Raw genomic sequence first — 14,139 nt, 5'->3', positions numbered from 1 at the left:
GCCATTTGGGATTGAGAAGTTAAGCTTTGATTGCATCCTCCATGGCCTTGTCATAGTGCTGGATTTTCATAAATGCTGCAGATTTCTTGCTGTATAAGATATAGTTGTGAGAGTCAGCAGCTAGAGTATCATTGTATAGAACAATAACTGTGGAAATCTCCATCATGACAGGCCTGGTTACTCTGATGAAGTTTCTCAACAAAATCAGCTTTGCTAAGCACTGGGCCATCAGGACTTTTCTGTCTTAGCACCACTGACAGGAATTGGCCCCAGTGCAGTCAGTGATGGGTGGGCTGGGGGATACTGCCTTTCGGTGTAGTCGGTGAGTGCTGCATCCCCGCAGGGCCCGGTGATGTCTGCCTGGAGCTGATGGTCTCCACCAGCTCCTCTGCCTGCATACGGCTCCGCAAGTCATGGTTCCACAGTACTGCACGCCTCCGTGGCAACCTACACCCCAGATCTGTTTATTTTCTAGGTTCTGCTGATTTTTGTACATGTTGTCTTGACTCCTGTGTATTTGGTATTTTTATTGTGCTGAAATGAACTAGTAGAAATTATTTGTAGCCAAGATGACATTGTTTTCTCCAGAGAGGATGTATATTTACTTTTGTCTGGTGCCTGGGGGCACATGTAGTTTAGGTGACATGAGTCAGATTTCAGTTTGAGATGATCAAAGTCCAGCTGCAGTTTCTTTGAGGGCCTGGGTTTTTAGTTTATTGTTACTTCTGGCTTGCAGCCCTTCAGTGTTATAGCTGAAAGTGGGTGAGGAGTTGACAAGTTCCCCTTATACCTTGGTTGTCCATGAACATAAATCTCTGTACTTCCAGCGTTTTGAGTTTGTCAGAAGCACTTTCCCTCTTTTAGCTGCTTTCTCTGAAATAGACAGATGTTCACTGGGTGGCAAAAGTAGCTAAAAGCTGTACTCATGAACCTGGACTTCAAACCCTTTTCAATTTTGAATCATTCCTCACTATTACATCAGCTCTTTGATATCTTCAAGAACATTTTGAAAATTAAAAGAAATATTAACATTTAATATCAATTGTTAGAGCTTCTTCGGGGGGATCAGACAGAGAGAGAGAGACAGAGAAGGACAGATAGGGACAGACAGACGGGAAGGGAGAGAGATGAGAAGCATCAATTCTTCATTGCGGCACCTTAGTTGTTCATTGATTGCTTTCTCATCTGTGCCTTGACCGGAGGGCTACAGTAGAGTAAGTGACCCCTTGCTTAAGCCAGTGACTTTGGGCTTCAAGCCAGCAACCATGGGGTCATGTCTACGATCCCACGCTCAAGCCAGTGATCCTGCACTCAAGCTGATGAGCCTGCACTGAAGCCGGTGACCTTGGGGTTTCTCCACGACCTGGGTCCTCCACGACCCAGTTCAACGCTCTGTCCACTGTGCCACCACCTGATCAGGCAATTGTTAGAGCATTTAAAGTGAAATATTAAAATATTAAGATAATGCTGATAGTAGTAAAATACTAATGTTTTTTAGTGCAAGAGTAAAATACCAATTTAAAAATATTTACATTAATATAAAAAAATTTAATGTTAACATTTGATAAAATTACTAAATTTTTTATTTTAGATAATCAACTATAAATATTATTTTACAATGGTTCTCAGAAGTAGTGTTGTTCTGAATTATTTATAAGAAGTGTCAGTAAGTGCCAGAATCTGAACTTAAAAATGCTTCCTTTGGCCCTGGCCAGTTGGCTCAGTGGTAGAGTGTTGCCTGGTGTATGATTTCCTGTCAGGGCACACAGGTTTGATTTCCTGTCAGGGCACACAGGAGAAGTAACCACCTGCTTCTCCACCCCTCCCTCCATCTCTCTTTTTCTTTCTCTCTTCTCCTCCTACAGCTGTGGCTTAAATAGTTTGAACAAAGTTGGCCCCAGGAGCTGAGGATGGCTCATGGCCTGGCCTCAGGCGCTAAAATTAGCTCAGTTGCCGAGCAACAGAGCAGTGGCCCAGATGGGGCAGAGCATTGCCTGGTAGAGGGCTTGCCAGTGGATCCTGGTCAGGGTGCATGCAAGGAGTCTGTCTCTGTCTCCCCACTCACTTAATAAAGTAAAGTAAAGTAAAGTAAAAAGTAAAGTAAAAAGTAAATAAAATAGTTTCCCTTGCCTGGCCTGTGGTGGTGCAGTGGATAAAGTTTTGACCTGGAATGCTGAGGTTGCTGGTTTGAAACCCTGGGCTTCCTCGGTCAAGACATATAGGGGAGTTGATGCTTCCTGATCCTCCTTCCTCTTCTCTCTCTCTCTCCCTCTCTCTCAAAATGAATAAATAAAATCTAAATGAATGAAGTTATTAAAAAATGTTTCCCTCTATTTGTGTTACTGTGCATATAACTAGAGAAATGATTAAGAGCACTTTATCAGTAGTAGTTTGACTATTTGGTCTGTAATGAGAATTTCTTCCTAATTTTTTGTGTGTGTATTTGCTTAAGTAGGCATTTAAGGGATTTCTTTAGAAAGTTACTGAGTTTGTCTTTGAAAAAGTTTTATTGAAAACTATAATATGACGTTATTTTAATTTATTTTTAGGTTGGGCTCATGTGGTTTGTGCCCTGTATATTCCTGAAGTTCAGTTTGCCAATGTTTCTACAATGGAACCAATTGTTTTACAGTCTGTTCCACATGATCGTTATAATAAGGTACAGTGGATCTTATTTGATTGATGTTTGAATATAATTTTTTGTTTTAAAACCGGCAAGTATAAAGGAAATATTTTTGTGTTTTGTTTTTTTATAGGCCTACATTAGGAAATTTAAATTATAGTTCTGCATCAAATTCCAGAGAGACTTGGACAAAGTATAATCACTGTGGTCAACTACAATTATTAAAATATGTTACTAAGTTTACAGGAGTACAAAACAAAGCCACATTACTTTTTTTTTTTTTTAGCGAGAAGAAGAGAGATTAGAAGCATCATCTCATAGTTGTGGCACCTTAGCTGTTCATTGATTGCTTTCTCATATGTGTCTTGACTGGGGGGCTCCAGCTGAGCCAGTGACCTCTTGCTCAAGCCAGTGACCTTGGGCTTCAGGCCAATGACCTTGGGCTCAAGCTAGCGACTATGGGATCATTTTGAGTTCCCACAGTCAAGCTGGTGAGTCTGCGCTCAAGCCGATGACCTCTGTGTTTTGAACTTGAGTCCTCTGCATCCCAGATTGATGCTGTATCCACTGTGCTACCACCTGGTCAGGCAACTATATTCCTTTTATACTAACCTAGGTATTTAGTATTCGAAATACCTAGGTATTTAGTATTCTAACCTAGGTATTTAGTATTCTAACCTAGGTATTTAGTATTCTAGTCTTTATGGATTTGTCCTTTAAGAATTATTGACATACTGTATTCTTTCAGACATCAAAGTTCTGTTAAATTTGAATTAATAATTTGGTATAATATTCATTACAATATACATTTCTTTTGTGAAAATAACCCTGTTGCAGAATGTTACTTGTTCTTCTACCCTTTTCAAATTATTTACTACTACCAAAATGCTATATTTGTGGTTAGCTTTTTAAAAACCTTATTAATGTTTGCCTTTTTTCCCCTATATATTTTATTTCATACATATATTATTCCATTCTCTTCTGTTAGATGATTTTTTTATTACCCACTGTGCCTTTTAGTGTTATCATTTATTTGAGGCCTGTTGATTTATTCCATTTATTCCATTTGTGGCAGAAAGTATTACTGCAGTTAGTTGTAAGGCTTCAGATATTTTTGAATTAAAAATTTATAATGGATACTGTTGATGTTTAAAAAAATTGAAAATACAAAAAAATAAGTAGAAAAATGCAAGACAAAAATCATCTTAACTTTTTTTTTTTTTTTGTATTTTTCTGAAGTTAGAAGCGGGGAGGCAGTCAGACAGACTCCTGCATGCGCCTGACCAGGATCCACATGGCATGCCCATCAGGGGGCGATGCTCTGTCCATCTGGGGCATTGCTCAGCTGTGGCTGGAGCCATTCTAGCGCCTGAGGCAGAGGCCATAGAGCCATCCTCAGCGCCTGGGCCAACTTTGCTCCAATGGAGCCTTGGCTGCAGGAGAAAAAGAGGGAGATAGAGAGGAAGGAGAGGGGGAAGGGTGGAGAAGCAGATGGGCACGTCTCCTGTGTGCCCTGACCAGGAATTGAACTTGGGACTTCCACACGTGTGGCTGATGCTCTACCACTGAGCCATCTGGCCAGGGCCCATCTTAACTCTTTTTATTAAGAAACCTCTAGATCTTTTTGTCCATGTTTTTACATGTACAGTATACTTGGGAGTATATTGATTGTATTATTTAGTTTGTTTTGGAAAATTATTAACCTAAGCATCTTTTTGTGTCAATAAATTATATTTTTGCTATTATTTTTAGTGGATATTTAGCATGTAATACTGAGTATTGGTGGTTTCAATAAACTAATTTAATTAAAGAACCCCTCATTGTTTTTTTTTTTTATTATTATTTTTTAATTTTATTTTTTTACAGGGACAGAGAGAGAGTCAGATAGAGGGATAGATAGGGACAGACAGACAGGGACGGAGAGAGATGAGAAGCATCAATCATCAGTTTTTTGTTGCGACATCGTAGTTGTTCATTGATTGCTTTCTCATTTGTGCCTTGACCATGGGCCTTCAGCAGACTGAGCAACCCCTCGCTCGAGCCAGTGACCTTGGGTCCATGCTAGTGAGTTTTTTGCTCAAGCTAGATGAGCCCGTGCTCAAGCTGGCAACCCTGGGGTCTCGAACCTGGGTCCTTCCGCATCCCAGTCCGATGCTCTATCCACTGCGCCACCGCCTGGTCAGGCAAGAACCCCTCATTGTTTAAGTGCCTTATTTGATGTTTGGCATGTACACACCAGCAGAATCTCTGTGTAAAAGGGTATGAACATTTTAGAACCTTCAACAAGTATATTTTGTGAAATTAAAATACATTAAGATAATACATCATGATCAAGTGGTGTTTATTCCAAGGACTCAAGGCTGGTTCAGCATATATAAATTTATCAATGTGATACAATACATTAACAAAATAAAGAGTAGGTCCTGGTTCAGTGATAGAGCATCAGCCTGACATGTGGAAGTCCCAGGTTCAATTCCCGGCCAAGGCACACAGGAGAAGCACCCATCTGCTTCTCCACCATTCCCCCTCTCACTTCTTCTCTCCCTCTCCCTCTCCCCTCTCCCCTCTCCCCTCTCCTCTCTCCCCTCTTCCCTCTCCCCTCTCCTCTCTCCTCTCTCCCCTCTCCCCTCTCCCCTCTCCCCTCTCCCCTCTCCCTCTCCCCTCTCCCCTCTCCCCTCTCCCCTCTCCCCTCTCCCTTCTCCCCTTTTCCCTCTCCCCTCTTCCCTCTCCCCCTGCAGCCAACACTGTATTGGAGCAAAGTTGGCCCGGGTGCTGAGGGTGGCTCCGAGATCTTTGCCTCACATGCTAGAATGGCTCTGGTTGCAACGGAGCAATGGCCCAGATGGGCAGAGCATTGTTCCCCAGCGGGCTTGCTGGGTGGATCCTGGTTGGGCGCATGCGGGAGTCTTTGTCTCTGCCTTCCTGCTTCTCACTTCAGAAAAATACAAATAAACAACAACAACAAAAAAAACAATAAAGAGTAAAAATGATAAGATCATATCAATAGATGCAGTAAAAGCATTTGAAAAGCTGGAACATACATTTAAATTAGAACACCTGGAATGGGCATAGAAGTACTTCAACATAATAATGCCTTATATTACAGACCTTTAGCTAATATAATACTCAATGTTGTAAACTTCAAGTTTTTTCTCTGAGATTATGAACAAGACAAGGATGCCCAGTCTTTACCACTGTTATTCCGCATAGTTCTGAAAGTCCTAGCCAGAGCAGTCAAGCAAGAGAAAGTAATAAAAGGCATCCAAATTGAGATTGAAGAAGTAAAGTCACTTTTTGCAGAGGACATAACTCTATATAGAAAGTGTTAAGGACTGCAACAAAAAATTATTAGAAATAATAAATACAGTAAAGCTGAAGGATACAAAATGAATGTACAGAAATACTTTGTGTTCCTATATACTAAGAATGAAATTTCAGGAAAAAAAAGAAAAGGAAACAAAAGTTTGCACTTGTCACCAAAAGTATAAAATGCCTAGGATAAATATAACAAAGAATATGATGGACCTATACATTAGAAATTATAAGACATTATTAAAAGGAATTGAATAAGATACAAAGAAAGGGAAAGATAAAAGATATTTTATGTTCGGGGATTGAAAGAATCAGCATGGTTAAAATGGTCATATTATCCAAAACAATATACAAATATAATGCAATCCCATCAAAATTCCAATGCCATTTTTAAAAGAAATAGAACATGATTTGTATGGAAAAATAAATAACCCCATATAGCCAAAGCAATCCTGAGAAGAAAGAACAAAGCAGAAGGTATTATATTTCCTGGCTTCAAATTATACTATAAAGTGACAATACTCAAAACAGCACAGTTCTGGCAGAAAAACAGACACACTGACCAATTCAGTAGAATGGAGAGCCCAGAAATAAACCTACCTATATGTGGGCAAATAATTTTTGATGAAGAAGCAAAAGTCGTACAATGGAGAAAAGAAAATCTCTTCAATAAATGGTGCTGGGAAAATTGGAAATCCACATGCAAAAGAATGAAACTAGACTGCTATTTGTCACCGCACACAAAATTTAACTCAAAATGGATCAAAGGCCCAAATACAAGACCTGAAACAATAAAATACATAGAGGAAAATATAGGTACCAAACTTATGTACCTTGGTCTTAGAGAAGATTTTTATAAATTTGAGCTGAAAGGTAAGGGAAGTAAAAGCAAAAGTAAATGGATAGGACTATCTCAAACAAAAAAAACTTCCACATAGAAAATGAAACCATCAGCAAAACAAAAAGTCAACCCACCGAGTAGAAGATACTTGCAAACGACACCTGATATTAATATCCAGAATATATCAAGAACTCATATAACTCAACAACAAAAACAAACAACCCAAGGAAAACATGGGCAGAGGACCTGAACAAACTCTTCTCCCAAGAAGACCTACAAATGGCCAATAGATATATGAAAAAATGCTAAACTTCACTAGCTATTAGGGAAATGCAAATCAAAACCACAATGAGATACCACACCACACCTGTTAGAATGGCTATTATCAACAAGACAGGTAATAATAAGTGTTGGAGAAATTGTGGAACCCTCATACACTGCTAGTGGGAATGTATACTAGTACAACCATTAGGGAAAACTGTAAAGATTTTTCAAAAAAAAAATTAAGAATAGATTTACCGTAAAACCCAGCAATCCATTTTCTGGGAATTTACCAAAGAAATTTGAAAAAATTTATTTGTAAAAATGAATGTACCTCTATGTTTATTGCAGCATTATTCATGGTGACCAAGATATGTAAATAACCAAATTGTCCTTTGCTAGATGATTGGACAAAGAGGATGTAGCATATACAGTGTGTCCGTAAAGTCATGGTGCACTTTTGACCGGTCACAGGAAAGCAACAAAAGACAATAAAAATGTGAAATCTGCACCAAATAAAAGGAAAACCCTCCCAGTTTCTGTAGGATGATGTGGCAGCATGTGCGCATGCGCAGATGATGATGTAACACCGTAACACCCGATACCTCAGTGTCCCAGGTCAATGCTCTATCCACCGTGTATACCGCGGAGCAGCCCATGGCCATGCCAGTCGAGATGTGGACGGTACAGAGGAAAGTGCAGTGTGTTCTGTGGCTCGCTAAATTCGAATCCGTGACCAAAGTGCAACGTGAATATCGGCGCATTTATAACGAAGCGCCACCACATAGGAATAACATTACTCGGTGGGATAAGCAGTTGAAGGAAACAGGCAGTTTGGTGGAGAAACCCCGTTCTGGTAGGCCATCAGTCGTGATGAGTCTGTAGAAGCTATGCGGGATAGCTACCTAAGGAGCCCTAAAAACTCTGTGCGTGAGCCCACATCGAACTGCACTGAATAGGTATGAAACTGGGAGAGTTTTCCTTTTATTTGGTGCAGATTTCACACTTCTGTCATCTTTTGTTGCTTTCCTGTGACAGGTCAAAAGTGCACCATGACTTTACGGACACCATGACTTTACTGCTCACAAAATTAGGGGATATTTCAAAATGAATATGAAACAATAAAAAAAGCATTTGATTTTTTTTATTAAACAAGAACATCAGAAAAGCAAACGACAAGTCAAAGAAAGTTCGATTATGCAAATAATATGCAAAACCAACTTTTATTTTATTGGTGAAAACGCACTATACAAAAGGCTGAAAGTACTAGAGTATCTGCACATTCCCCGATCCTCTAATTTTTGTGAGCAGTGTATTCAGTGGAAAACTACTCAGCTGTAAGAAGAAAAAAAATACTGTAATTTGCAACAACATGGGTAGAACTTGAGAATATCATGCCAAGTGAAATAAGTCAGGTGGAAAAAGCCATATGATTTCACTCAGATGATTTTTATTGTTGTTGGCATTCTAGCAGGTTAATTTTTAGCAAGGCAGAGAGAGAGGGAGAGAGGCAGGAGAGGAGAGAGAGATGAGAAGTATCAACTCATAGTTGCATCACTTTAGTTGTTTATTGATTGCTTCTCATACGAGCCTTGATGGGGTAGAGGGGTGATCAAGCTGAGCCGTGACCTTGGGCATAATACAGCTACCATGGGATCATGCTCTAGCCAGTGAACCTGTACTCAAACTGGCAACCTCAAGGTTTTGAACCTGATACCTCAGTGTCAGGTCAATGCTCTGTCCACTGGCTGTATTTACACAGTTGTGCTTTATTGTTTCTTGCCTTTGATGCCATGCAAAGAAAATCTTTAACATTAATGTATAAGTATTATTTTGTACTTTGAAAGTTCATTTTTAAAATACTTATTTTTAATTTTGAAGTAATTTCAAATTCTATAAAGGTTGCATTAATAGTAAATACAAAGAGCTTTTCGTCCCCTATGCCATTTGAGAGCAATTTATCAATATAATACTGAGAATTCTGAATGCTTTAGTTGTATTTCTTATAAAAAAGGACTTTCTTCAATATGGCCAGAATGCAGCCATCAGAATCAAGAAATTAACATTTGTGCATTATTTCCACAGCCATCATTATTATTTTCCTGATTTCTTCAATTTATCCAGTAATATCTTTCTGAGCCAAAGGAGAGCAACATGCATTTTGTCTCTTTAAGTGTCTTTTAATTTGAAATATTAAGTCAGTTTTCCCTGGCTTTTATGACTTTGATACTTCTGAAGATTACAGGTCAGATATTTTAATAGAATGTTTCTCTATTTGGATTTTTTAAATGTTTCCTTATTCAGGCCCTGGCCAGTTGGCTCAGTGGTAGAGTGTCAGCCGGCATGTGGAAGTCCTGGGTTCGATTCCCAGCCAGGGCACACAGGAGAAGCGCCCATCTACTTCTCCCCCCCCCTCCTTTCTCTCTGTCTCTCTCTTCCCCTCCTGCAGCCAAGGCTCCATTGGATCAAAGTTGGCCCAGGCGCTGAGGATGGTTCCATGGCTTCTGCCTCAGGCACTAAGATGGCTCTGGTGGTGGAGGAGCAATGCCCCAGATGGGCAGAGCATTGCCCCCTGGTGGGCATGCTGGGTGGATCCCGGTCGGGTGCATGCGGGAGTCTGTCTTTCTGCCCCCCCCCCCCCCCCACTTCTCACTTTGGAAAAATACCAAAAACTAAATAAAGAAATGTTTTCTTATTCAGATTATGTGTTTTTGGCAGGAATATTATAGAAGTGATGGTGACTTCTTCTCGTTACATCTTAGCAGGTGGTACACGATTTTAGTTTTTTCTTTTACTGGTGATATTACCTTGATCATTGGTTAGGGGGATACCTGCAAAGTTTCTCCACTAGGAAGTTAATATTTTTTTCCTTTTTAATCACGAAGCATTTTGTGGGGAAATATTTTGTATGTAAATATCTTTTGCTTTATGCCTTTTACCCACTAATTCTAGCATCCATTATTTTTTCTTGGTTTAATTGATTGCTATGATTAATGGCAAGTGGTGTTTTTCTTTTTCTTTTTTTTTTAATTTTTTTTTTTTTTTTTTTTTACAGAGACAGAGAGTGAGTCAGAGAGAGGGATAAACAGGGACAGACAGACAGGAACAGAGAGAGATGAGAAGCATCAATCATTAGTTTTTCATTGCACGTTGCAACACCTTAGTTGTTCATTGATTGCTTTCTCATACGTGCCTTGACCGCGGGCCTTCAGCAGACCGAGTAACCCCTTGCTGGAGCCAGTGACCTTGGGTTCAAGCTGGTGAGCTTTTGGTCAAACCAGATGAGCCCACGCTCAAGCTGGTGACCTCGGGGTCTCGAACCTGGGTCGTCTGCATCCCAGTCCGAGGCTCTATCCACTGCGCCACTGCCTGGTCAGGCTAGTGGTGTTTTTCTAATCCATCATTTCTTTTATATTCATCAGTTAGCATTCCACTTGAAGAAGAAGCTTTCTCCACTCTCCAATTATTTATATTAGTATGAACTAATATGGGCTGTGTTATTATAATATTTTATTTTAATGAGTAATTTTTCATTTCTGATGTTTATTTTGATGCTCATATGTCTCAGATTTGACTTGTGGGACCATTTCAAGCTTGTTTCTATGTCTTTTGACATGTTTCTACCATTCTATGAGCAGTTCTGTACTTCTGACACAATAGTAGTAATTTCTGGGCTTATCATGTATCATTTCTGCCCTACCCTTGGAATCACAGTTTCTTTTTTTAGGTGAGAATGGTATTTAAAAATCAAAGTTGGTGCTAGCTGTGCTCATTCACATCTGTATTTTTTCTATATCTCTATATATTGAAGACTATGAGGTAACAATGATTCTTCTGATTCAATATATGGAGTTATATACATGAACACATATCTATTTTTATTTCTAGACCTACCAATCTATCTATAGAGAACCATAAACTCTTAGTAACTTCTCCAAATCATAACTACACAGAATTTCTTCAATTACTTTTTTTTCTTCTTTTTCCCCCCCTTAAATAAGAAGTGGGGAGGCAGACAGACACACTCCCACATGTTCTTGGATGGGGCTGCTGTTCCGTTGCTTGGCAACTGAGGTATTCTAGTGCCTGAGGTGAGGCTATGGAGCCATCCTGAGCGCTCAGGGCCAACTTGCTCCAACTGAACCATTGTTGTGGGAGGGGAAGAGAGAGATACAGAGAAGGGAGAGGGGGAGGGGTAGAAAAGCAGATGGGCACTTCTCCTGTGTGCCCTGACTGGGAATCAAACCTGGGACATCCATACGCTGGGCCGATGCTCTACCACTAAGCCAACTGGCCAGGGCCATAATTATTTTCATATTTATGATTCTCATGATAGACAGTGATAACTTGACTCCCATTATCTTCAATATATTTACTTATTTCATCAGTTTCTCTTTTATTAACAAATCTTTTATGGCTGCCATCCCTTAATGCAGAACCCATTTTACCCTCATTCAGACTCTACACCTTGTCCTAGGTTGCAGCTGCTTCCCTGCATAGCTGTCTTTTCACTGCCACTTCTTACCACCCACCTTTGTGGTTGGTCTCCTAACCTTGTTCAGGTTCTGATGCCTCATTCTCACTTGCCTCCACCCCTATTCTCAACCCTCTCATGGGAGCCAACCCTACCGGAGCCCTGACATTCCTGTGGGACTGTCCCCTTCTCCCTAGTCTGCATGCTGCCATGTGTGGACCCACTTCATGACTTTAAGACTAACTATTCAAAGAGTCAGGAAGGGAGGGTAGAGGGAAGAATAAATTATTTTGACTTAAATCTTTTATCCATTTAGAGTGAATTTTTGAATGTAGTGAGATATGTATCGAACTTTTTCCTTCCCACATGGTCAACTTTTTCAACATTATTATTGAATAATGTGGGTTTTTTTGTTTGTTTGTTTTTTGGGTTTTTTTAGCAAGGAGGGGAGAGAGGGGGAAGGAGGAATGAAGAGATATGAGAAACATCAACTCATAGTTGCGACACCTTAGTTGCTCATTGATTGCTTCTCATATGTGCCAGGATGGGTCTTGGGGGGAATGGCTGTAGTCAAGCCAGCAAACAACCTTGGTCTTTAAGCCAGTGACCATGGGATCATGCCAATTATTCCACGCTCAAATTAGCGACCCCATGTTCAAGGTGGTGACCTTGGGGATTGAATCTGTTCTAGAAACTTGGTGTATCTCTCCATGTATGAAATTTGGTTTTTCTTTCCTTTTTGTAGTTTTCTTTATATGTGGTTGCTATATATGTTTTTTGTGTATTTTATAGCTGTTGATTTGTTTCTTGTAGTTAACCTTAAAAATTTAATATTCTTTTCATGAACATTTGGGTTAATAGGGGACATGTAAATTCTGAAATGATAAGAACAATTAGAAAATGTATTATTGAGTTTTGGAAGACATTAAGCCTTAATGAATGGTAGTATAATAATTTGGAGAGCACTTATTAAGGTAGTGGGTACTTATTATGGACCTACTTTTATCAAGCATTGTGCTAGACACTAAGAATTCAAAGATGTGTAAAATGCAGGGTTTTTCTCAATGTGACACATTGAGAAAACCTAGATGGTTTAGGATATGAATTCAAGCAACACAATAAAGTTATGTTACCCAGGGATATTTACCCTAAAGGGCTATTAGGTCAATGGTTGTCCTAGGATTTCTACTAATACTAACTGTACTACTGGCACTGGTACTATTTGCCCCAGACATATTAGGAGACCCAGATAATTACACCCCAGCCAACCCGCTAAATACCCCTCCCCACATTAAACCAGAATGATATTTAAATATCATTGTATTTAATGTATTTTAATTTAAATATCATTGTATTTAATGTAATTTAATTTAATATTTAAATATTATTTGACCTAGATAGTCAAATAAATACATAGTTACAATGTATGAAAAGGGTAATAATGTATTTTATAAGTAATAATGAGTTTGAATGAATTCTTATGGAACATAATGAAATGAGGGATTATTTTTGCCTAGGGTATTGATAAGGCATATAAAGAGATTATAAGGTCATTGCAGAATAACTAGGAATATGACATGTGGAAAAAGGGATCAAGTAGTAATTCCAGACACAGAATGTAAAATAAAATAGAGTAGTATGTGCAAAGGGTAGGTGGTAGGCAGTTCAGAGAATAATAAATAATTTTGTGTTGCTGGAAAATTGTGGGATTTTGAAAAAATGAAAGGAAGTTTTGTGAATGATAGGAAAATTTCTAGAATATCTTTAAAGCATATCTAAATTGAAGAGAATTCACTGTATCAACTTGTTAAATTTGCTACATGCCATTAAATATATGATGGGCCAGTTTTTGTACCATTTGTCATCAAATTTGTGTGTTCATTTTTTTACCTCTTATGTTTTCTTGTATCAGTTTCTCTTTTCACTGTCACACATTTTGTTACTAACATAATGTGGCATATGTTACTTTTGAAATGTGAAGATTGGGGCAACATAGAGATTTATGAACTGTTTTCAGGTGGAAGCATATGTTCTTCAGTCAAGGAAGCATTTATTTTAGAAAGCTATAATTTGCATAGAGAATAGTTGGTAGATGATGTATGTCTTTTATATATACTCTTTTGACTAGTCTTTATTTATTACATGGCCATGCAGGAACGAGTATTTATAAGTATAGGAAGGATCAAACAGACCAAACAAAGAAGCAATACAAAAACACCATAGGTCTTGGCCAGTTGGCTCAGTGGTAGAGTGTCAGTCTGGCGTGTGGAAGTCCCGGGTTTGATTTCCTGTCAGGGCACACAGGAGAAGCGCCCATCTGCTGCTCCACCCCTCCCCTTCTTCTTTCTTTCTATCTCTCTCTTCCCCTCTATCAGCCAAGGCTCTATTGGAGCAGAGTTGGCCTGGGCGCTAAGGATGGCTCTGTGGCCTCTGCCTCAGGCGCTAGAATGGCTCCAGAGCAAAGGCCCAGATGGGCAGAGCATCGCCCCCCTGGTGGGAATACTGGGTGGATCTCAGTGGGGCTCATACAGGAGTCTCTCTGCCTCCCTGCTTCTCACTTCAGAAAAATACAAAACAAAGAAAACACCATAAAACATCATGTCATTGGATTGTAAAAATTTAAAGATA

General features: G+C 39.3%; 1 protein-coding gene across 9 annotated transcripts in view; it reads left to right on the top strand.

Annotated features, from left to right (window-relative positions):
• Positions 1-14,139, top strand: part of MLLT10 (MLLT10 histone lysine methyltransferase DOT1L cofactor) — a 289,716-nt gene that overhangs the window by 96,618 nt on the left and 178,959 nt on the right. For all 9 annotated transcript variants that reach the window (XM_066384587.1, XM_066384586.1, XM_066384583.1 and 6 more), the window contains one exon: positions 2,550-2,659. In XM_066384587.1, the coding sequence (XP_066240684.1) occupies positions 2,612-2,659 (48 nt within the window). In that variant the 5' untranslated portion in view covers positions 2,550-2,611. The remainder of the gene's footprint in view (positions 1-2,549; positions 2,660-14,139) is intronic.

The sequence above is a fragment of the Saccopteryx leptura genome, chromosome 5, assembly GCF_036850995.1.
Source record: "Saccopteryx leptura isolate mSacLep1 chromosome 5, mSacLep1_pri_phased_curated, whole genome shotgun sequence".
NCBI classification, from domain to species: Eukaryota; Metazoa; Chordata; class Mammalia; order Chiroptera; family Emballonuridae; genus Saccopteryx; species Saccopteryx leptura.
The sequence above is the reverse complement of the archived record's forward strand: the minus strand, read 5'-3'. Positions and strand labels throughout refer to the sequence as shown.